Source organism: Corapipo altera, unplaced genomic scaffold (assembly GCF_003945725.1).
Source record: "Corapipo altera isolate COAL_440 unplaced genomic scaffold, ASM394572v1 67, whole genome shotgun sequence".
NCBI lineage: Eukaryota > Metazoa > Chordata > Aves > Passeriformes > Pipridae > Corapipo > Corapipo altera.
This window is the reverse complement of record NW_020884906.1, coordinates 5,116,924-5,140,598: the sequence shown is the minus strand read 5'-3', so window position 1 is coordinate 5,140,598 and position 23,675 is coordinate 5,116,924. Positions and strand designations below refer to the sequence as shown.

The window sequence follows — 23,675 nt, the reverse complement described above, 5'->3', positions numbered from 1 at the left end:
TTCCCATGGTCTACATGGCTAGGATGGTCTTTGATCCGTCCTTACAGCACAATCCCTGGGGCTGTTTAGCCAGCTTTTAAAAGGTTTAAAGCCAAATGGGCCTCTGCCAGGGCAGAGCCTGGATAAACCAGGGGGAGCTCCCCAAAGGGGAGGGATAGATGGGCTCTGCATCCCACCTCGCCTGGCCAGGTAGCCTCTGCCGGGCATGGGGAAACATGGCTGGAATAAGCTGCTGGTTTCATGCAGGAGCCAGAAAAGCTTTTCTGCAACAAGCTTTAGAGCGCCTGGTGTGAGCTGACCTGGAGGAAGGTGCACATGTGTGCCCAGGACACTGCTCCTGAGTTGGGGACTCTGTCCCTGGATTGCTGAGGGTGATCCCTAGCACTGGTACCGTGCTCTGTACAAGGGCCTTGCATGAGGCACTCTACCCTTAGGAAGTGTGCAGGGGACAAATACTCCCTTGGATCAGCTGAATCCATCCCTGACCCCCCTCCTCCCTCTCTTCCCTAACTGAGGATCTGCTCAACAACCCTCCCAGCTCTGCTCAAGTCCCCCTGAAGCTGAGCAGACCCCACCATGGGGCCCAGTGGGCTTTACAAGCCCCCCACCAGGGCCCACAGGACAGCTCACTCCCAACCCCGCACTCTTTATCATCTCATCTCCCATCTATCACTTTTAGCCCCCCTAAAAATCTCCCTCCTGCTCCAGGTGCTCCCAGATCCCATCAAACCCCCCGTGCCAGGCTGGATTCTGCCCTGACACCCCAAAGCCCGGGGTGGGGAGAGAAATGCCACCCTGCCCTGTGTCCCCAACTCTAGTCCTTCTCAGCTCCTTCCTCTACTTTGGGAGCAGTGGGTCCCACCCAGGGTTTACAAATAGTTGGGGGTGGCTATTAAGGTTTATGGCTTTGATTTTTGGGTGGGGGCTTTTGCCCCATAAACCTTTCCATTGTGTAAAAAAAAATATAGGAAAAGGAGATATTAAAAACCAACAAACGGGGAAAGGAGCAAGTCAGTGGTTTAGAGAAAGCAACAGCACCTTCGGAGACTATTAAATTAACATCAAACAAGACCAGGATTAATCAGCAGATTCACAAAGCTCAAAGCTGGGGGAGGGTGGGGAGAAAAGAAAACCAAAATGAACAAAAAATGGGGAAGGGGAGGAATAAATCCACCCGTCAAAGGGGAAATATAAAGGCTGAGAATTAATAACACAGAGAGAGCGAAGGTGGAGAGGGCTGCAGACCTGGCAAGGAGCGCACGTCCTCGTTTCGTCCATCAGCAGGAGTTATGGGCATAGCAGCGGGCAGGCTTGCACTGGCATTCAGAGAGTTAAAAGCATTGGCACTGAGAGGTGAGCGCTCTTCCCACTGCTCGTCATATTTACCCATTAGGGCTTTCCTAATTATTGCCTCCAACCCCATGTTGGTACTGGAATTCTCTTGGACCGACTGGCTCCTACAACTGATTAGCCCTGGGAGATACGGGAGAGGGAGGAGAGAGGGGACGGGAGATGGGGGGGAGCCAAATGAGAAGAAAGATGGGGGGGATGGGGAAAGGGGGAGAAAGGAGACAAGGGAGAAGGGAAGAAACAAACAGTCAGCACATTCTCGCAAAGCAACAAACTTTGTCATCTTGTTCTTTAAAGCGCTGCGATGCACCCGTCCTCCTCCTCCTCCTCCCGCTCCATCCCGCCCCGGGGCTCAGCAGGGGCTGGCAGTGGGACGGATGGGACTCACTCTGGGATATATGGGTTTTGGGAGGGTTCCCTGGGGCCAGGACCTGGGAGAATGGGGGAGTAAGGATTTGTTGCTGATCCCCAGAGAGCAGCTGCAAGAAACAGGGGCTGCGCTCCCAACATGGGAGGCATGGGGACAGGAAGAGTGTCACCTGGATGTGGGATCCATATGCACACACAGCAAAAGTCGGTGCACCAAGAATATGGAGGCTGGGACAGTTTCCCATAAAGGAAGTCATGGAGAAAAAGGGTGAGTACCCCATAAAAACACTTGATCAGAAAGAAGGGCCTGGATTTGGCCCTGGCATCAGAGGTGGCAAATGCAGGCAGCTCCCGGAGGAGAGCACGCAGCCCATGGAGCTGCCTGTGTGGGGTTGGGTGATGTGGGGAGAGGGGAGCGCCCTTTTGTCCGTCCTCGCGCTCTTTGCAAGCCCCCTGCCCACTGCCCCAGCCCTCCCTTCCCCCTCCAGGCCAGGTGCCCACGTGGGCCAGAGGCCCCCGGGCTGAGCCGCGGCTACGGGACAGGATGCAGAGGCGCAGTGGTGTGTCCGCGTGGGTGTGAGTCTCAAGCCATGCAGTTATGGAGCAGCACCGCACAGGGACCGAGGCTCAGCCACGCCACCATCATTCCCGGGGTGGCGGTTACAGGGAACAAGCAAGGGCAAAATACAGACATGAAACTGCCAGGCACCCCAGCTCGCCCCGTCCTGAGGTGTTCCTTTCGGGATTGCCACCCTTCTGCTCAGAAAGGGATGGATCCCAGGTTCCTGTAAACCTGGTTTGGACATTTGTCTCTCTGCACATGGGCAGGGTCTCTCCTGCTCCCCTCTGGCCAGAACTGACCCCCAAATTTTGGCTGCCAGGGACCCTCAGGTCCCACCTGGCTGTACCTGCTCATCCCAGAAGATGATGTCAGCCGGCTCCTTCTCCCAAACACATTCCCACTGGTGAGCAGTCTTACACCACTGACCCTCCTGCTTCACCAAGCCCCTGCCTACAGCACCTCCTGCCCTTGGCTGTGGGAAGGCTGCTTTCTCCTACTTAAAACTAACAACCCGAAGGCATTCCTGCTGTAGAAGAGCATTAATCCTTAATGAATTAAGTACCAATTAGTATTCCTCAATGAGGATTCATTTGAGAGCCCACCTGGACATGTTGCAGGCAGTAACAGCACAACAGCGTTCCCACTGTCATTACCCATTGGGCTGGTCATGTTCCTGAGCCCCCCTCCAAGTCCCAGCCATGTCCCCTTTTGGTCCTCAGCCATTGCCAGTTTGCCCAGCACAGGGTGCTGCTCTCATCCCAGTTTGCTTTTGCAACTGGTTCCTGCCTCGTGCCCATCCTGCAGAGCACAGACCCTGCTCCCCACCCTCATGTTCCCCTTCGCTGCTGCCCTCCCACCCACCCATGGCTGACCAGAAGGTCCCACCGAGAGCAAGGTGCTCTCTCCTGCTGTGAAGTCTACCTTGCTATGGTTTAACCCTCTGTTGGCATCAGATGGCTTGACTTTTAACCTCTCCTCAAATTCTGCCAGGTTTTCTGAGGAATTACACTGCCCTGTTTTCAACCCAACAGTAGAGTTATGGTGTGTCCTGAGTTTTCTGCCTCTCAGCAACTGTTACACTTGGTCTTATGGGGCAAGGAGAAAAAGAGATGCTTAAATCTACCAAACCTCCTGCTCTCCATGCCTGTAAGCCCTGTGGGGAATGAGGTATGGGTATGTGGGGGATTTACCTGCTCCTGTAATCGCTGGCATGTTGAAAATCTCTGTCCCAGGCTGCCCAACATCTGGAGAAAAACAAAGAAGCTCTTCAGTATGGAGAGCAGCATGTGCAGGCTGGTGGCAGGGAGGACCTGCTGTGCCACCCATGACAAGATTCCCACGTTCCTGTCACAGCACCCAGCCTGACAGCAGCCCACCTCCCCCAGGCACTGGGGTGGGTCTGTGGGTGCTGGCTGGGACCAGGAACAACTCCCAGTATCTCTGGGAGATCCACAGCGGGTACCTTTGTCAGGTGGAAAGAGCAGAAAAGCAGAGCCCAGAAAGCCAGGACAATGTCTTTGTGCTCAGTGCTGGCCTCCCTCCTTTTCTCCCTCCTGCCCTTGGGATTACAAGCTCCGTGAAGCCAAACTCTCTCTCCTGCCTATGAGATTTCCAAAGGCTGAACGCCCCCTATCCAGGGAGCAGGTCTGGGCAGAGGGGAGGGCGAGGAGGAGGAGAAGAAATGTTAAATCAATATTTTCCCTCTTAGCTGAGCTGTTTGACTTGGATATCATTTTCCTTAGAATAACGGAAATTCTCATCAAATAAGAGGTGTATCCTATTTCTATATATTTTCCCTTGATAAGGAAAAGTGTGGAAGGTCACAGGGTTCAGCCACATGTCCCCAAAGGGGCATAACAATACTGTTGGCTCATGGTAACATCATCCAGGAGACGAGACAGCTCGGTCCCTCTTATCCGATGCAGCTGTTGTAAGATGGATTCAAATTGAATTAGTATCGACTGTATAATGCTGGGCTAAATTAAATTATGATCCTATCTACTCTATTAGCAGTTAATGAATGAACGGGCTGAATTTCTAATCTAAGCCAGCCTGGTTAGTTTTACAGAGCTGCACCAATATTGATGTAGGGCTTAAAGTAATGTTGGGGGGAGATGCATCCTAAGGAGGAAGGATTCAGCTTGGCTGGCCATTCATTAAAATATCAATTAAGTCTCTTTAAGTCTCCTCCATGCTCAGCTTATTATTTCCTTCCTACTTAGTTTATCTGGTGTGGGTGGGATTGACAGCCCCAGAGCATGAAAACACAGGTGGGAAGACCCCAGTGCCTTCCTGGAGTCCAACTCTTAAGTGCAGATGGAGCAGGCTGGGAGCTCTCAGCCCTTAACACAGCAGCACCCATTCCCAAATTTTCTTTGCTTCCTGTGTCCTTGAGGTTTTTCCCCACCAGTGCCCTCCATTTGTTCTCCCCACTGGTCCTTACTGTACTCTGTCTCGTTTTTGTTGGTCGTGCTGAGTTTCTTGATGATTTCCTGTTTCTTGGACTTCACCATGGCAGAGTTGCTCTCAGTCAGCTTGCTGAAGAAAGCTGGAGGCTGAGTGTTGTTTCCTGGGGACTTGGACCCCATCCTGCAAAGCAAAAGACCACTGGAAACCTCTGCAACGTCCAGTGCACAAAGTCCTACCTAGAGAACCTCTGCCCTTGGTGTAACTGCTCAGAGTCAGCCTGGGCACTCCTGTGATACTCAGGATCTCCAACCTCTCTCCCTATCCCAACTGTGTTGAAAAGCCCCTACGAGCAGGCAGCACCCTGAGATGGGACACTGCTTCTGCCAGCAAGGAAAGGAGCCTGAGCCAGGGCACGTGTGGGGGCATCCCCATCCTCAGCTGCTTCCAGCGCCTGCTCCTGGGCGGTACCTCTGGTCCATGGGCTCTCCCTCGCGGAACAGGACGGGGTAAGGGGCGCTCTTGGCGTGTTCCGCTTCTCCCACGCCGTCTGGTGGAGACACCGGCTCGATACAGCTGTCAGCCCCGCCGGCCGCGGCTTTGCCCTGCTCCGGGGACCTGCGGAGCAACAGGAACATGCCATTGGCTCTATCCCTGCACAGCAGCTTGGGGTTGAGAGGTAAAACGGCCAGAACTGTTTTCCTACATCAGGGAAAACAGCCAAACCTTTCACATCCTGTGGACTCCTGGTGCCTCCTAACACAGGCCAGAGGGAGAGCCCAGCCTGGGCATGCAGAGCCAGGCTGAGCCAAACCATGGCCCCGATTCCCCGGCAGCTGGACAGCTGAGCCACCCCAAACACAACTGCCCAGTAGGGATGAGGGACCAGTCCTGCGACCTGACAGCTCAGGAGTGTCCCTGGCTGGCAGAGGGCTGTGACATTAACCCTTTGGGGACATGGATTTTGATCCTCCATCATATCTGTGGAGACAGCACCCACCACCCCTCATCCGCCTTGTTAGGGCCACACGGGCTGGCTGCAGGAGGGGGTCTGGAGCTGGGGCAGCTCAGAAAGCATCAACACTGGCCCCCGATGCCTGCCTGTGGCCAGAGCCTGGGAGACAGCCAGGCTCGAGTCTGCGAGGAATTTCTCACAGCAAGTTCTGGGAATTTACATCTTTATTCTTTCTGTGGTTTCTCTTTTTTTTCCTGTTTTTTTCATCACTGGGTGGTCAGGGCTGGGCTCTCTCCTTTCATGTTATAAAGCCAACTCTAGGACCAGGCAGAGCTGGGAAGAATAATCCCATTTACTGACAAGGAACCACCAGTCTGGAGGCACCACTCATTCCTGGATGCATCTGGGTCTCTGTGGCTGTTTGGGTGGGAGGACAGACCCATTTTTTAATTCCAGACAACAGGATTCAGACCTGCCTTGTAGCTGCACAGGGGTTTGAAATTGACTTTAAAACAAGTACAGGTGGTGCCTGAAATGGACAGTTACAGTTGTCAAGGCACTTGTGTCTAACAAACTTCTAATTCACTGAGAAAGATAAAGATACCATTAACTTTGAACCATAGAAAACACGCTGCTTTGGGTTTTTTAAAACCATCTGGTCAGGGACTGAGAACCATGTGGTCAGGGACTGAGAACAGTGACAAGACAAGAGACGAGAGGCACAAACAAAACACAAGAAATTCCATCCCAACATAAGGAAACGCATTTTTCCTGTGAGGGTGCTCCAATGCTGGGACAGGGTGGCCAGAGAGGTGTTGAAGTCTCCATCAGTGGAGATATTCAGAACCCAACTGGCCATGACCCAGGGTAACCTGCTCAAGAGCTCCTTTCCACCTAAACTATCCTTTGACATCTGCTAGATCATGAAGGGGATCATGCATGGACGTTATGGGGGTCTAAAGAGCACTTTGAGGACAACAGGTATGGCAAGAGGCACCAGCACAGAGAAAAGAGGCCCAGCTCAGAAAGCAGTTTTACACTCTGGGCTGTGTAAGCAGGGAATTCACACAGCACCAAGCCTGGGAGCATAAATTCAGCAATGCCAAATGCCAGCCTGCCCAGGGCACCCCCTTACCAGGCCACCTGCCCAGCTCTTCGCCCTGCGCAGCCCGGGTCCACCTGAACTGAGACTGGCACAAGTTGCCCTGTGCCAGCTCGGGTGGGACTCTCTGAGCTCACCTTTTTCCACCTTCGTTCTGTGGGGAGATGCGTGAGGCCGCCGTGTGCTCCGGCTGCTGCAGGTAGGCCTCGCTGGGGGTGCGGCGCAGGTCCAGCACCGGGCAGGCCGCCCCGGGAAAGGAGTACACCGGCGCCTGGATGTGCGAGTTGAGCTGCTGCGGGTGGTGGCGCGTGTAGTCCTGCGTGATGACCTCCTAAGGAAGAAACCCCCCGAGTCAGAAATAGAACTGGTTTCTACCTTTGCTCTGCTGGGCCCAACTAAGAGGGCAAGGAGGAGGGAAACAGGCTGGTTTGTCCCTGTGGATGCAACATCTGCCTCCTGTCATGATGGGCTCCTTGGCGACCCAAACACCCAGACTGAACACTCCTGATACCCCCTGCTCTCCAGCCCCCAAACAGAGGTGTTGAGGTGTCCAGCATCACTCCCAGCCCATCCCCACCAGACACGTTTCATTTGGCTCGTCCCTCCTCCCCGGAGCCCCAGCAGGAAGGTGAAGGAAGAAAATGAGGTTAGTTACACTGATGTGCTGGGCCAGCGTGACCACCCGCTGGTTCATGCCCTTGGTGCTCTGCAGGGGCTGGCACTGGGGGCCGTCGGGCTGCCGAAGGTGCTGCAGGTGGGCGGCTTCGGGAGCCGAGCCCTTCAGCGAGCCTGGGGGGCACAAAGAAGACAACAGGCATGAGAGGATGTCTGTGACCCCTTCCTTGAATGCCATTGCAGCACTGGGACACAGCAAGCAAGATCTGGATGAAGAAGACCCCCATGCCAGCTCAGGCTCTCCTGCACCAGATGGCACTGCCATTCCCTGTCCTCACCTTGCTGTTTCTGCCTCAGGTCATGCTCCCCGTGCCCCTTCTCTGCATCCTGTAGCAGCTTGGCCCCTTTCTCATGGGACAGGCTGGGTGAGCTCACGGGACTCACTGCTTCCATCCGCTCAGGGCTGTAGCCTCCGTGAAAACCTGGGGAAAGGGGAGAACACAGTTAAAACCAGAAGCTCGCTTGGCTTTTCCCTGGTGCTGTGGCACTATTGCTTGTGGGTAGAGTCACATGTTCAGCAAAGGGGGGAAAAAGAGATTAGGGTAGACCTGGCAGGTCATGCTGCAGGGACCCCAGGAGCCACCTCTGACGTCCAGCTGTGGTCATGGCTGCAGTGAAGAGGTGGTATCTTGTTCAAGCACAGCTGGACACTCAGCAGCTTATGGTGACACCTGAGTGTCAGAGACCAAATTCATCCCCTGTGGGTTCCCAATTTGTTCCCTCCCATTCCCCACCCCCTAAAACCTCCTCTATGCCCAGAGGGACTGAGATGCTCAGCAGGAGTGGAGGTGGCTGCACAAGAGGTCTCCAAGTGCTTTACAAAGAAAAGCCCCAAGCCCAGCATGGCCAAGACCAGGGACTTGAAAACTGGATGTGAGGCCCTGGAGACTCCAGATCTTGCTCCAGAGACAGTGGATGCACACACCGCAGGGGCAAAATTTGACCATTCTCTGCCTTTTAAGGCCTTTCATAGACTCATAGAATCATTAATGAAGGTTAGAAAGGACCTCTAAGCTCATTGAGTCCAACCATTACCCTAACACTGACAAGTCTACCAAGTCCACCTCTGCAGAGACTCAAGCTGCATCAAAACAGGCAGAGCTGGAATGAGGAACCACCATCACCTTTCAACAGGGAGTGGAAACTGAGGCACAGTGGGTTATGCTTCTGCAGAGCAGGGGTGGAGGGTGGAGGGGCCCTGGAGGAGGCAAACGCTGCCTCTCACGAGCCAAGCACGTTTGTTAACACAACTTTTGCCTTCACAGACCTTTACCCTCCTAATGCTCCATTCCTAGAGACCGCCCACAGCAGGCACATCTGGCAGAGGATCCACAGCACTGCTGGAGGGTCCCTGGTGCCCAGGCACAGACACACTGACCCTGCCCCTACCTGAGGCACGGGGAGGGAGAGGAGTCCATAGAGAACCTCCCTGCACCAGGAACAGGGATGCACCATCCCCCATCACCCCATATGTGCCAGCACCCACATGACCACACTTTGGATCCCCCCAAGCTGGAGTATCCTGCTCTAGAAAGATCCCTAGCCAACAGTTAGGTCCTGAGGAATGCCAGCTCCTTTCTGTAAGGTCATGGCCATAGAAGAGATGTCATCTCCACAGCACAACATGCAACTGGAGGAAACACTGGTGCCAGGGAAGAAGGTGGAGGAGAGCTTAGCCAGAGCCACATCCTTGGTCCTGGAATGTACTGCCATAAGAGGCAGGGACCAGATGTGACCAAGCAGTGGGCTGCGTGGGTCAGGATGTGCCAGTGAGAGCAGCTCTTCTGCCTGGCTACAGCACAGTGCCCACTCCACCCTTGAGTTACAGGAAGGGGAGTGGGGCAGCAACTCCCAGTGCTGATGGTCAAAGCAGATGCTGCAACTTGAAGACAAGGTCCCACCAAATCCCCACAGGCTGTCTGTTGCTTTTGCATGCTGATAGGAGCATGGATGCATGCTCTGGGTGAAGGCTGGTCCCATCAAGAATGACCCAGCCCCCTTCCTGCACTTTCTTTTGGAATAACTAATCCAGCACTTTTGTGTCCTACACAAGATTCCTATTAGGTGGTTCTTGTGGTCTGCTCTGGAAATGGCTGCTGAGCACGGGTGGGCTGAATGATCCCAGGACAGCCACATCCATGACGCCCACACTGGGCAGCATCCAGCACCAGGACCCTTAGTGAGGTCACCCCAAGCAAGGGGACCCCATCCACACTGAGACCCACAAAGCCCTCTGAGATCCTGCAGCTCATTAGCAGTAAGATGTGTCTGAGGGCCAGCAGCCCTCTCACACTCACAGTCCCAGTTCTCCACTTCGCTCGTTTGATTTATTACCCACAACTGTCTCTTACAGACTGCCTGGGAATTTCTAAGGATGGGGAAATCAAAATTAGCAAATGGCTATTGTCCGTAAAAAGCAATACCAGGAACTGCACGATGTTTGCAAAACAGGACTTGGCAATGGGAAAAACTAAAAGATGGTGGAAGAAGGAAGATCCTTAAAACACACAAAAATAAAAAAGTCTGGAATAACACAACAACTGGGAAGCAGAGGGACAAGCATGCTCAGGGAGCTGATGAAGCCAATAGCCAAAATGTGCAACTAAAAATAAGAAATAATGAAACATAATGGGTGTCAGGCCACAGCTCTCTCACCTCTCCCCTCCAACTTCTTACCATCACTAGTGGAGTTGTTACTCAGCGAGCCTCTTTCTCGCTGCCCCGTATCGCCAGACATTTGGCGCATGACAATCACACCTATGAAGTTGGCTGCTGTCGTGGTGGTCTTACCGAGTGCTCGGAGCTCCTGCTCCTGCATGGAAAAGCGTTTACTTTGACTCTTTTCTCTACTGTGCTGCTCGGAGCCTGAGGCTGCGTGCTGCTGGTCCAGAGGGTGATGGTGCTGCTGGCTTTTCCCCTGTCCTCTGCCATAGTGATGAGAAGAACCAGGTCCGGAGGCGGGCAAAGGTCTCGACTCCATGGCTTTAATGGGCGAAGGCGACTGTTCGAGGTTGGCCCCACTGGGCAGCTTTGAGGTGTAGACGTTGTTGTCAGTCTGGGCTCGTTCTGTCTTGGCTTCCCGCACCCTCGAGGCCTCTTTCTGCAGGATGGCCGGGTCCAGCGGGGCTGCGTAGCCGTCGGCCGCGCTGAGGGAGGAGCGCAGGGTAGAGGCCGAGGGGAAGGCGGTGGAGCGGATCGGTGATGTGGTAGTGGTGGAGGAGGTTCTGGAAGGAAAACGGAGACAAGGCCAAGATGAGAGAAGCACATGAGAAAAGGAATGCTGTTACCAGAGCCTCAGTGTCCAGCCTTGCCTGGCCAAGCTTTTTCCGCGGCTCCCGAGTGTAGAGTTGGCCTGTGCTGAGGCCAGCGAGGAGGGCTTGGATGGAGCCTCCACCATAGTAACTGGCCACAGAGTTACTGAGCCTGGATGACTGGAGAGCATAAAATCCATGGACAGGTCACAGAGACCTTCATAACTCCACCACCAGGCAACTTTCAGCAAGAGGAGCAATACCTGTATTTGGGCACAGGCACGCTCCTGGTTTCTTTCCTGGCAGCAGGAAAAGTCACTAAAGAAAGCAAAGGAATTGGGCACCAAAACCTGCCTCTCCCCATCACAACTTCCCTGGAAGCCCCACTTCTGTTCCCACTGAGACTGAAGGCCAAAACAGCCCTCTCTCCATCCCCATGGCTCGTTATAATTAATTGCCACAGCGGCACAGTGACAGGAGCCGTGGCAGGGGGACGTACCGCAGGACGGATGGGGTGGGGGTCTCCGAGGAGATGATCTTCATGCTCGTGTTGTGGAGCACGCTGGGGCGCTGCTGGATGGTCTCGTGGGTGCGGGGTGAGACGGGAGACTGCTGGTGGCTGTGAGAGTGGGAGGACGAACGGCTGCTGGACTGCTCTGTACCTGGAGGACAACACAAGGAATGGCTTCTTTAGCCCTTCATCCCATAGCCCCACCTACCTCCACCCAGCAAGGGCCCTAAGGTGTGGACTCTTGCCTGGCCTACCTGGTCTCCAGATGGGTGCATGCTCCACCGTGGTGGATGCTAGGATGGATTTTTCACGCTCCCTCTCCCGCTCCCGTTCCCGCTCCCGTTCCCGTTCGGACACCGACGATCCCGACTGTTTGGTTATGTGCGTGGGGCCTCCTGAAACCCAACCGAAAGGCAGTGAGATGGCTGCAGACACAGCAATTCCCCCGGGAATGATGCCTGCTCTTCACATCACTGTGTCTGCAGAGCAGATAAGGAACAGCTCCATCCAAGGTCACCTGGAGCAGGACAGACGAGGGCAACCAGTGTGACAAAGCCCAGACAAATCATGGAATAGCTGTCCTGGCGCCACCTCTGGGGTATGACCTTCCACAGAGCTGTTTGCCAGTTGCCACTCTGGGGAAGAAGGGGGAAAAGCAGGGAAGCCCCCAGCAAGCAGGGAGGGAGTCAGTGGACTCGTCACTGAATGAGAATTAATTTGGGGTCTCCCCATCTGCCCTGGAATGCTGAGCCCATGGCCCTGGATTGATTAAGAGTGTCCTGCTCAACCATTTTCCCCTGGGAAAAGCAACCTGTAGTGTTACCTGGGGAGAGTGGGGAGCTGCTGTGCCGACTGCCAAAGGTCTGGGGGGGCCCAGGGATGTAGGTGATGCGGTCCATGGTTGGGGCAGAGGTGCCAGGGGTAGGGGGCACGAGGACAGGCAGGTGTGGCACTTGGGACAGGTCGATGATGCCTGGAAAGAGAAGTGAGAGGACCGTCAGGACAATGCCGAGCTGCGGCATCTTGGTCATGCTGGAGCTGTCAGTGCCGGCCTGACTGAGCCTCCTCCTCCCAAACTGCCCCCAAGCCCCTGGACAGTGCCGTGCCAAGAGCACCTGCTGCATAGTTGAGGGCGAGGGAGGGCTCCCGGGGTGACAGGCCGCGCAGCATGTCCGCCCGCTGCGCCATGGCTGTGGCCGCGGCGTTGTGGTGCATCTGCTGGGACGTGATGTAGTCGTTGATGATGGTCTGTCGGTTCTCCATGGCCGCCGTGTCCGGGTAGCCCCGGATGAGGTACGGGGGGTACAGGTGGGGGTACGTGGGGCTCGGAGCCAGATGCCTCGGTAAGTAGTAAGCAGCAGCTGGGAAAGAAAGGGATGCAGATGTGATGTGGCTTTCCCCAGAGACCTCTGGCTTTCAGAGCATAGCAAGGAAAAAAAACAATCCCAGACAGACTGTGCCCACAACAAAGGTACCTGCTTCCAGTTGGATTCCCCTGGGGATGGCGGCGGGGTCGAAAGGCAGCGGGATGTGTCCACGGTACAGGTCGACCCCGCTCACACCGCGGAGCAGGTGCTCGTACGGGGAAATGGGGTGGTGGTGGTCAGGCACAGGGGCGTGCGGAGACTTGGAGTTGGTGAGCTCTCTCGATGTGGGGGTGATCTTTCTGTCCTGGGACACCGGCTTCCCAGCAGTGATGCTCCCTGCAGTAAGCAGAAGGAAGTGAGTCAGAGACTGAGTGCCGTGGCCAGTCATGTCCCTGAGGGATGCCTGTGGCCAAGCGTGTCCTCCAGGGACACTCGTAGCTACCCTGAACTCAAGGGACCTTTCCCCTCCCTGCTCCCTGCACTGCCATGCCCTGTTACACCACCAAGATCAAGGCAGGCCAAGTCCCAGTTGCCCTTGGAAGAGAGGCTTTTCCCAAACCACCCCTCTACCCCAGCACATCCATGCTGAGCGGTCTGTGCATTCATCCTGGCCTGCACAAGCAGCCGGTGGTGGAGCCCTCCTTGCGCTCCTCGGCACAGAGGTCATGGCTGCTGGGCAGAGATGGGGACCCTGAAACTCCTGGCAAGGATGACGAAATATAGTTCAGTGTGTTTTGAGTACTTGTCATTCCCTGGAGCCAAAACCTCTTTCCCAGCACACAGAGGGGAGGTTGGATCATGTTAGGGACTTCTCCTGGCTCTCCCAACCTGAGCTGGGCACTGGGGGCACTTCTCATCCAACCTGAGACAAGTGTCACCAGCTCCTGTGTCCAAGCGCACAGGATGGGGACAGTGGCTGGCACAGTCACCCCAAGCAGTGTGACCAAGCCCCTTGCACCAGACTGCACACCAAATGCTGCCTGGGTATTCCTGCTGGCTGGGGAGGCACATCCCAGACTCAGTTTTTGGCAGACTGTGATGTCTTGTGTTGCACACTCCCACATCACAAGACTCTTGGATTAGGACATGGATTTGCGGGTGGGAGATGCAAAAGGCTCTGAAGCAGTTACCCATAGCCAGCAGGCTTGTTTGGGCAAGGTGTCTTAGGGACTGGCTTCTGCACTGATCCTGCCCACAAATGTGCCATGAAGTAAGAGAGTTGTTTGTGCTCTGGATCTGAATGTGTCTTACCAGAACACTGAGCCCAGCCCAGACATGTGCCTCCTCCTGGGGAGCCCAGGTCTGACTCTGGGAGCAGGAGATGACCGATGCCAGGCACACAGATGGGCAGGGGAGATGTCAGAGCATAAAGACAATCCCACTGCCTGGACCCACTGACTCAGAAGGGATTAGATGTTCCTGGAGGTGAGGCACTCAGGTGCCCAAGAGATGGATGAGATGGGCAAACACATATCAGGCTGGTGAGAAGTGTGAAGATCTCCCAGCCAGTGCCCCAAGCACTGCTTTCCTGCCCACCTGTGGAAAACAGTGCTGTGGGCCAATGCTGGGACAGGGAAGACACTTTTGAAATACCAAAGGCTTCACCAGCCACAGCCCAAGTCTCCCTTTGGTTACCCTGGTCCAGGTGAGGTGCCCTCACTTCAACCACGTGAGCACCTCCAGGAAGGGTGTTGAGCCCCAGCTGTGCCTGGCAGCCACCCCAGTGGTGTGAGTCAGTTTTAGGTGCAGGGAAGAACGGGTTCAATGGGGACCTGCTGGGAACAGCTCGGGCAGGTGGGGTCAGCAGCCGCCTCCCGTGCACCTCCCCTGCTCGGCTGCTACGAACTGGAGCATCAAATAAAAGGTTTGCCAAGTACCTTCGTGCTGCCGTGGCGTGGACTCCCGTGTGGAGACCGGAGACCCTCTGTGCAAGTGACTGCTGAAGGCAGTGCTGTGCCCTGCCTGGTGGTCCTCATAGCCAAGGGCACTTTGGTGGGCCTTGCTTGGCTCCGGTACAATCACAGGAGCCCCTCTGGCAATGGAGCCACCCGAGTTTGTCACTGGGCTTGGCCTGTTTTTCAGGCTCTCTTCATAAGCTCTCTCCAGATTCCTCGGGTCTTGGATGACGTCCAGTGAGTGCACAGAGTGAAAAGTCCTGCCGGGACTGCCGATGATGGACCGCACATCATGCTTTTTGGTACTTGAGGAGGAAGAGCTGCTGTCATACTTCAGTGGGGTACCCTGGGGACAGGAGGCAGAGGAGACATCAAAGGGGCATAGAGCAGAAGGGGATGCAGCGATCGCATCCCACCGAGTTTCAAGGAGACTCCTGAGTCCTCATTCAGTGGGTCAATACATCAATAAAGCTTCCTTGGGCAAACAGCAACAGCCATCGGCAGAGCACAGAACCACTCGGCACGGCACGGGGCAGGGTGGAGTGCCCATCTTGCATGTCTTGTTGTGCTACAACAAGATGATGATGAGTCACTGCTGAAGGCTGGCTGTGCCCATCACGCCTCTCTCCTACACACACAGTGAAATGGGGTAGGACTACAAGGTGCCATGGGAACCCTGCAAATATTTGGAGCCCAACAGGAGATAGTTTCATTCTAACTACTGGCCCTGCTGGGTTGCCACTTGCCCATAAAGGGAGGAGACCAAGTTTATTTGCACCCCGAGTTACAACTGCCAAGGGCACGGAGTTGACTTTGGCCTTGAAAGAGAGGTAAATGTGCCCCTTTCCATTTACACATGTAGCTGGAGCATTGTTTTCTTAATGTGCAAAGGGGGTTCCCTGGGTTTTGTGTTAATCCACTAGGAAGGATCATCGGATGGCTTGGATTGGAAAGTGCAGTGGGTTTCTGTGGCTGGATTTTTGGTAGTGGGGGGGGAATACAGGGGTGGCTTCTGTTAGAAGCTGCTAGAAGCTTCCCCTGTTCTGTGGAGCCAATGCCAGCTGGCTCCAGGACGGACTTCCTGCCACTGGCCAAAGCTGAGCCAACTAGAAATAATAGTAATGCCTCTGTGATAACATATTTAAGAACAAAAGATTGTTTCGCAGAAGAATTCCAGCCAGGGAAGAGTGGAGTGAGAACATGGGAGCTTTGAGTCTTGTTTTGCCCGTGAAGGTAATCAGTCACTGACCTCTCCCAGCTCTTATCTCTACTCATGAATTCTTAGCTGTTTTTTTTCTCTCTCCTCTGTCCAGTTGCAGAGAGAGGGTGAGAGAGCAGCTTTAGTGGGTATCTGGTATCTGGCCAGGGTCAACCCACTACAAAAGGATCCTGTCAAAGATGGGGCAGGACAACCTGTACCGAAGCAGAGCCTTGAGTCTGACCAGCGATGCACCCCAAAGCTGTCTCTGCTCTCCTTTTACCTTGGGAACAGTCCTCAGGATCTGTGCAAAGTCAGCAGCCCGAGTAGGGCTGATCACATCTGCTGTTCATCCCACACTCACCTGCGTGATGGAACCTTCCTTCAGAGGTCTCGTCAGAGAGATGTCCGGTGTCCGCCTCAGCTCCTCACGGGGAATCTCATGGATTGATCTTCCTGCTTCTTTCACCGTGGCTACCAAGTCTTCATGGGCTGATTTCATTTTCAGAGGAGTAAGGCCCTCGTGAGATCTGACCTTGTAGGCATCAGATAAGTCCCTCGGTGGAGTGTTTTCCCTCTTGAGCTGTTTGGCTTCTCTTCTGAGGTAGTCCTCATGGGCCTCCACATAGGACCGAGGTATTCCTGCAACCCCCAAGCACATGATGGATGCAGAGGGAGATTCCCCAGCCAGACACTGGACTCCCACTCCCCATGCAGATGCTCACTTCAAGGGGGTCTCTAACACATGTAACTCAGGGACTAGTACCCAACTAAGCACACAGAGCAGCTGGACCACCTCAACATCTACCACCACTTTCTGGACCCATTTCACACTGATTTCAATCTGTTCCATGTGAATCACTGACAATTTTGTCCCTGACTTGGGCAGAATTTAGGTTGGTGGAAACAAGACTAAAAATCTCTCTGAGCACATGGCAGGGGGCTGCAAAAACTTGCAGCTGGACCTTGATGTGTCCATCCTTGTTTCCTCCTGTCCTACCCCGACAAAAAGAACAAGGGGCCATCCATGGAGATGCTTCCCCACGTTACCTCTGTCCATGCCCTTCTGCTTGCAGGTTTTACCTTGTGTAATCGAGCCCCTCATGTGATGCTGCTCCTTCAGGTTATGGGGACTGTGTCGGTCTGGAGGGATCGCTCGACCCATGAGACCTAGAACAGATCCAAGAGGGAAAGTTGGGTTGTGACACAGGAGTTAATTTACAATGAATACACGACAGTGTTACCAGGGATTCCAGGGACAAGAAAAAACATAATTTCTAAATTACTTATTTCTCTTTTTATTTTAAAATGTGCTTTTTTTAACCTATTCCTGAAACTGGTCTGCCAGGACAGAAACCAAAGGGAAATGGACCAGTCTGTGTCCCTTGTCTTCCCATGCTGGTTAGATACTGTTGGGATGCGCTGCAGGATACCAGCTAACCACTGCTAAAACACTGGCACAAGAAGGTACATCATGTAGACAAGAGACAAGATGGGGTTTCCACAGGTCACTAACAAAACACAAGTGAAAGGTTTCACCCAGACCCACCTTCAATGCTGGCAGATAAGGTATCACGGGCTGATAAGCCCCGGCTGATCCTCCCCTCCATCATATCATAGGTCCGCTTAGTTCCTGTGGTCTCATGGGAAGCTCCCGAGCTCCTGCTGTCTTCTTTGGGACACTGAGAAGCAGCAACTCCACCTGGTGAAAGGAACATCAAGAGGCACCACCATGAGCATGGAAAGTCACCATGGGCCAAGGGAGGGTGTTTACTGCTGTTTGCGTGCATTGCTGAGAGGTCAGATCCCACCCCAGCATCAGCCACCGCTCCACAGTGCCAGAAATATTGCATGGGATTGGCTTCCAGGAAATTCAGCTGGTGTTTTCTCCCCTCCCTGCCTGCCTCAGACTCCAGCTCTGTGCCTCCAGCTTGGGTAGGAGCATCCACCCTGACATGTCCCGCTCCCTCCTTCCTTTTCCAGTGGGGCCATCACGCAGGCAGTGGGACAGCCCGGAGCCAGTGCGGCATAGGCAGGACCAGCTGCGGTTCCCCTGGACTTGGCCCTCTGGGTCTGGGGAGTTTTGGTTTTTTTCCCCTGTTTGTTTTGATTTTTGCTAGACACCTACTGTTTGGGATCTTGGCCAGCCTTAACATTTGCCGAGACACTCCCTGGGTGAGAAAATCAGGGAAAATTGCAGAGAGGCAAAGCTGAGAATGATTACTGTGACACAGTGGTGAGCACACATAAGAACTGGGAGAGACGGTGGAAAGTCCCATGTGAGACTGATGGAGCAAGTGCTACTGTGAGGAGAGACCACTTATTACCCCCTCATCTGAACCTGGAGCAGGTTCCCTGCAAACAAACAGTGGACATCTGTCCTGAGCTACAGCCCCGTCACAAGCACAGTCCTGCCCATGCCAGCCAGCATCCCACCCACCCCAGGCGATGGGCACCCATCATGTGCGGTGAGCTGTGAATTCAGCAGCTTCTGATCCAGCTGAATGCCTCGTGTTTATGTAATGAGCTCCGAATGGGATGTCAGCTTGGAGAGACAAATGCCTCTGCCCATTGTCCCTGGCCAGGCCACCCCTGCCAACGATCTCCAGTGCCCTGACCCTTCTCTTTGTAGGTAGAGAAGGTGATTGTACAATTAGAGAAAACGGAGAAGTTAAAAACATTCACTCCATTGTGGACAATCAGGAACAAAACTCCTCCTCAGCAAAACCAGTAATTAATAAAATGGGATTATTACAACTTCACACCCACTGTTGGTTTCCACAATCAGCACCCACTCAATCCACGAAGTGTTTGGGGCTGTGTGTGGGGAAACAAGGGGGTCCATGCCTGAGCCTTCGCTTCAGCTCCATTCGACAGGAGAAATCCGGGGGTGACATTCAGAATCAGCCAAGCACCGTGTGGCAGACGCGGGCGATGTGCCCGCACCCTGTCATCAAGGCACATCTGTTGCCACCAGCCCTTCTGCAGGAGGGGACGTGCTCCCAGGCACCCTTTGTACCACCGGGAAGCAGGGGGAGGGCGTGAGAGAGAAGAGAGACTAAACAGAAAGAAAACCACTCCAAACCCACGTCCCTCGCCTTCAGCAGCCATCAGCAATCATATGCAGGATGAGAATAACCAATCTAGCACAATTCAGCTCACACATGCTACAGGATCTCGTCTCATTACAGCTCTTTTATTTTAAGCACCCTCATGACACTAAAGAATTTGCAATTTTTTTCCTGCTTGCCAAAATTCATAATCACGAACAGTTTCAGTTTTCTTATTTAATTTTTTTTTAACTCTTCTGCTCCTGGTTGCACAGCCTTGCCAGGCTGTACGGGGGGGGGAAAGAGAGAGGCAGGGCTGGCAAGGCTGCAGCAGCACACGGGATCACTTGGGATGTGATAAACGCTTTCAAGCATGTAAAAGGCTGCTGGGGAAAGGAAGGAATTAATTCCTCATCTGTGTTCATGGGGGGTAGCATGAGAGGTGACAGGCACAGGCTGCAGCCAAGGAGACTTGGGCTGACATGAACAGCGGGGAAGAGTTTGGTCTGCAGCTCTCCTTCACTGCCTGAAGCAGGATCCCAGATTTGGGCATGGGCAGCCCTCCCTGCCAGGAGCCCTCCCCATCTCTTCCTGATGGCACCATTTCTGAGATCAGCCTCGTTCGACCCCCAGCCCGGGCAGAGAAGATTAAAATAGCTTCTTGCACAAACAAGTCCTGAAATGCTTCCTGTGTCCTCCCCGGTCCAAGTCCTGCCAACTGTCCCAAAGGGCACCCAGTGCTCCACAGTGACACTTCTTATCTGGGCTAGAGTTGACAGTGGATATGGGGAGGCATGGGATGAGCCAGTTTCCACGTGGCAGGCGAGAGGCATGGCACAAAGCCCTGTCCTGAAAGGTCCTGCGGTCCCAGGGCATGCACAGAGGTAACATCAGCTGGAGCTTGTGAGTTGTCCCCCATGGCCTGACCTGAACCCTCTGCCTCTGGCCCTGGATGAAACAACCAACCGTGATGAAACCAGCTGCCAGCACTTGTGGGCAAGAGGAAAGGGACTTCTTCAGGACACACTCTGCCTGCAGGACTGACTGCAGGGCCCCAGGGAGGGATGCTCTGCCCCAGGGAGGCAGGGGGTTCAGGCAGCACACAGCTGGCCAGAGACACCTGCTGAGGTGGCTGAGGTTGGAATCTGCTTCTTAGCCATCTCCCAAACTCAACTGAGAAGAGAGGTGACACATGAGGATGGCTGTCCCCATGCACACCAGAGCACATGCCAGTATTTTACCCCAGGAGGATGCGGGGCTGCAGAGTCTAACTCAGCTCTTCCTGAGCCCAGCTGTGGGGTAGGAGGAGCCTGGCTCCACAACAAGAGATGCCTGACCCAGCACACAGGGAAAGGTGAGAACTAAGGGGTTGCTTCCAGCCTCACTGCAGAGGAACATCTGGCTATCTCCAACGGGAAACACCAGGATGCAGAGAGCAGCTCTGATGGCCAGTGCTGCACTGGGCTGAGCAGGCGCAGAGGAGGCAGGAGCAGCTGGTGACCACCTGCTGGTACCACTAACACAGCGAGGCACCGCCGGCATTTACTGAGGAAGCGCCTTACTGTGCCAGGGGGTGAGGCAAAGGGCCAACACATCCCCAGACAGACTCCTTGTGGGATGCAGGAATGGCTTCACGCCCCTCAACAGCTCTAACAAAACTCACTAGATACTGAGGCACAGTGCTGCTGGACCCAGGAGGATTCCTTGCAAGGCAGCCCCATGTTGGAAAAGCTACACAGTGCCCAAGACACTGCAAGTGAGAATCTGATGTCCAAATAAACCTTCATACCAAACTACTTGATTTGCCTCCACCTTGCAGGTTCTTGAGTTTGCCTTGGCCCAAGAGTTTGGGGATCCTCTCGTGATGCTTTTGATCAGTCCCCCTCCTGCACAGGGTGCTTGGGATGAAGGCAATACCTTCCCATCTGGTTCTCTCCTCTCCCCTGCTTCCAAAACCAACCAAAACCATTGCAATCCTGCCTGCCAGCAATCTGTCTCTAAGGCAAGGTAACCACACAGGAGAGAGGGACAGAGAGCAGCAGGGTGGGAAGGGAGAGAATTGACGCTGGAAGCAAGACAGGAGGCTGGCCCATTGCACTTTGTCAGCCTTTCCTCAAATGGCTCCCAACTCCCAGCCAGGGTGACACAAACCCCCAGCACCTGCCCTAAAAAGGCAGAGAGTTAGGACTTACCCTCGTAGGACAGCACGTGGCCTTTCTTCCCTTCATAGATGACATGTCCTTTGGGCACGGCATCCTCCCTTGCCTTCTCTGCTCTGCTGGGGCTGTCTTCTCCGATTATCCTGGTAATGGTTCCTTTGTACAGCACTTCTGCCGGGGTGCCCTTGGAAAGCCACCAAGATCCATATTTAACAGTGTCACAAGCAATTAAGCAAGCGCGCGCGCAGGGACAGGCTGTTCCCCACGGGAGGCTGAGCGGAGGGAGCGCACCCGGCCTCCGCTTCCTGGCGCAGCCAACAGCGAGGGACTCGCAGCTTAATTATTGATGAGGATGATAACGAGGAGCGGTAAAAAGGTACGTGATCTGTGCGAGGCTGCTGGGAAGAGGCGGGGGATGAGGACAAGCACAGACCTCCAGAACAGCAACTCTCTCACCCTGCGTGTTTCAGAGTAAGCTACCTGGCTTGCTTCTCCTCCCAGGGTTTGGTTGCCCTCCTGGTGACACCTTGGTGACAGCAGGGACTGCTCGAGTGTTAGCTTTTCCCCTTCGGCCTATTTCCCCAACCTGGCACAGGAGCCACGGAGAAGTCCTGCCCACCCAGGCAGATCTGCTGGCAGCAGCATGACCTTCAGCGAGCTGCCTGTGTGCGGGAGCTGGCGGCTGGCAGCGCGCCCGGGCGAGATGGCAGCAACGAAATCGGTCCCGGAGCAGGTCGGGGAGCGAAGGCTGCCTTAGCTCTCCAACAGGAATAGCATTGGGCTTCTCACACAAACTGGTGTGAAAAAAACCTCTCCTTCCCCCAGGCACACACAGACATAGCTCACAGCCACCTGCCCCCGGAATCCCCTTCAAAACACACAGAACCGGATGTCCTCTAAGAGTCGCTGGTGATTAACACCCCTCTGCCATTGTAACCTGTCGGTGCCAACTGGGAACAGCCACCATGGGCTGATGGTTCCCCTCCCCATCTCTGGAAAGGCACAGCAATGCTGTCAGAGTGAAGCTCTTGACTGACACCTGCCTACTCTGATCATTTAACTCCTGCAATCCCCAGGACTGATGCATGCCTCAGGGGATATGATGCCGCAGGCAGCTTTGCTAGTGGTTGCAGGTTGTGCCATGCAGGCTATTTCCCCACTCCCTGATTGGGGATGCCCCTGCTCTGTGCCAAACCCTCAGAGTCCCCAAAACCCTGCTGCAGTTGCCGGGATGTGGTAGCATGCAGGTTCAGTGCTCCGGTCATTCACCCTCACGGTCCACCCGGGAATGGCCCTCCCAGCCCCAGGTAAGTCACCTCCCTCCTGCGGATGCTCCGAGGGGATGTGAAAGCAAGTGATGACAGATGGCTTCAGAGCAGAGAGTATATATGCAAGATCTGCCTCCTGTGAACTGGATGACTAATCTGAGATCAAATATCAGCTCTGGTACTGGGAGCTGCTGCCGGAACAGGGGGCTCCTTCTCCCCATAATGGGAGCAGAGCGATGCAGGCTGCTGAGCCAGCAGGAGAGGCAGGCAATGCCCTGGGTATGGGCTTGGTACCTTAATACCAAGCCAAACAAAGGAATCTATTAGCTGGACTCATTAGCTTAATGCAAAACAGTGTCTTAACAAACTCTGCTGATTTCCTGAACTGGCATGTGGTGCTCAAGACCCCTGATGCCCACCCGTTGCTGCCCATAGCTGCTGCAGGAGCATCTGAGAGGATGGAGCAAGTGTTTGCTCTGGTGGGTTATTTACAGCCCCCAAGCACCCGCTCCTGGCACCTGTTGGACACAGGGCACCAGTCAAGCTAAGCCTTTGCTCTGGGCCAGGATTCAGGATCAGGTCCCCAAGGCCAAAGGATTCAGGATCAGGTCCCCATGGTCGCTCCCCTTGAAGGAGGCAGGCAAAAATCTAAGCCTGAGTGGCTTTAAATATCTGAATGATGGCCAGATAAAATCCCCATGGGAAGCAGATTTTTTTTTTAATGCTCTCCGCTCTGTTACCAGATGAGCAATAACTCACACTGCAAGGAACTATCGCCCGCTTGCCAGCTGCTCTTCTGAAGATGGATGGTGGAGATTAAGGCCAAAGTATCTTCCTGCTGAAGAGCCTTTGGGCAGGACCCCCAGCGCAGCACGCTCAGTGCTGGCAGGAGTCCTCGCTACCTTATGTGCCCCTCACAGCCTCCTCCACCAGGCCTGGGCCCTCCACCCATCTCCTCCTTTGCTCCGCTCCACTTTCTTGCCCTGGCAAGATGATTTTCCCAGATCCACTTAAAGCTGCCTTTGCCTCTGTTCTTGACAGCTACGTAAACCAAAGCAGGGTTTAAACGTGCTGTAAGGCTGCATTGCTGCTCGTCAGGCTCTGCTCTTCTGCAGTCTCAGCTCATGGGACATGGCTCATGCCATCCCGAGCAGAGGCTGCTTCCAGACCTCTCTGAGGGGCTCGATGGGGAGGGGCATCACAGACCTGCTGCACAGCCCTGTGCCCCACACTCGATGCATCCTGCAAACCTGTGGTCCCCTCATCCACAAACTGCAGCCACCAACACCAAAGAAGCAAAACCTACTGGAAACAAGGAACCTACGTGTGTGATGGACCCTCGGTAGGTGATGGGTGACTCCGGAGGGGGTCTGGATGTGGGTGTTCCCTTGGTGATGCTCCCTCCAGAGGCAGAGCTGAGGGAAGCACCTGTAGGACACAAAGCCAGTGAGCTTGGGGCTGCATTTGCTGTTCAGCACAAAACCCGTGGGGCTGAGACTACTAAGTGCAGGATTTGAGCCCACCACACTCAGGCTCCTGACTGCCTTACTGAGGGTG

The 23,675-nt window shown here is 54.5% G+C and overlaps 1 protein-coding gene across 14 annotated transcripts in view; it reads right to left on the bottom strand.

Moving 5' to 3' along the window:
- The window catches only part of NCOR2 (nuclear receptor corepressor 2), a 238,664-nt gene that overhangs the window by 3,141 nt on the left and 211,848 nt on the right, over positions 1-23,675 (bottom strand). For 10 of the 14 annotated variants that reach the window (XM_027652406.1, XM_027652394.1, XM_027652399.1 and 7 more), the window contains 19 exons: positions 23,443-23,546; positions 20,884-21,034; positions 17,191-17,343; positions 16,725-16,811; positions 16,006-16,283; positions 14,426-14,789; positions 12,657-12,884; positions 12,297-12,542; positions 12,005-12,154; positions 11,436-11,576; positions 11,170-11,332; positions 10,210-10,643; positions 7,698-7,841; positions 7,400-7,533; positions 6,882-7,075; positions 5,159-5,305; positions 4,725-4,870; positions 3,472-3,525; positions 1,246-1,473 (listed from right to left, as the gene is read on the bottom strand). In XM_027652406.1, coding sequence (XP_027508207.1) covers positions 1,246-1,473; positions 3,472-3,525; positions 4,725-4,870; positions 5,159-5,305; positions 6,882-7,075; positions 7,400-7,533; positions 7,698-7,841; positions 10,210-10,643; positions 11,170-11,332; positions 11,436-11,576; positions 12,005-12,154; positions 12,297-12,542; positions 12,657-12,884; positions 14,426-14,789; positions 16,006-16,283; positions 16,725-16,811; positions 17,191-17,343; positions 20,884-21,034; positions 23,443-23,546 — 3,546 coding nt within the window. The remainder of the gene's footprint in view (positions 1-1,245; positions 1,474-3,471; positions 3,526-4,724; positions 4,871-5,158; positions 5,306-6,881; positions 7,076-7,399; positions 7,534-7,697; positions 7,842-10,209; positions 10,644-11,169; positions 11,333-11,435; positions 11,577-12,004; positions 12,155-12,296; positions 12,543-12,656; positions 12,885-14,425; positions 14,790-16,005; positions 16,284-16,724; positions 16,812-17,190; positions 17,344-20,883; positions 21,035-23,442; positions 23,547-23,675) is intronic. The other 4 variants (XM_027652403.1, XM_027652408.1, XM_027652409.1 and 1 more) reach the window with 2 other exon arrangements.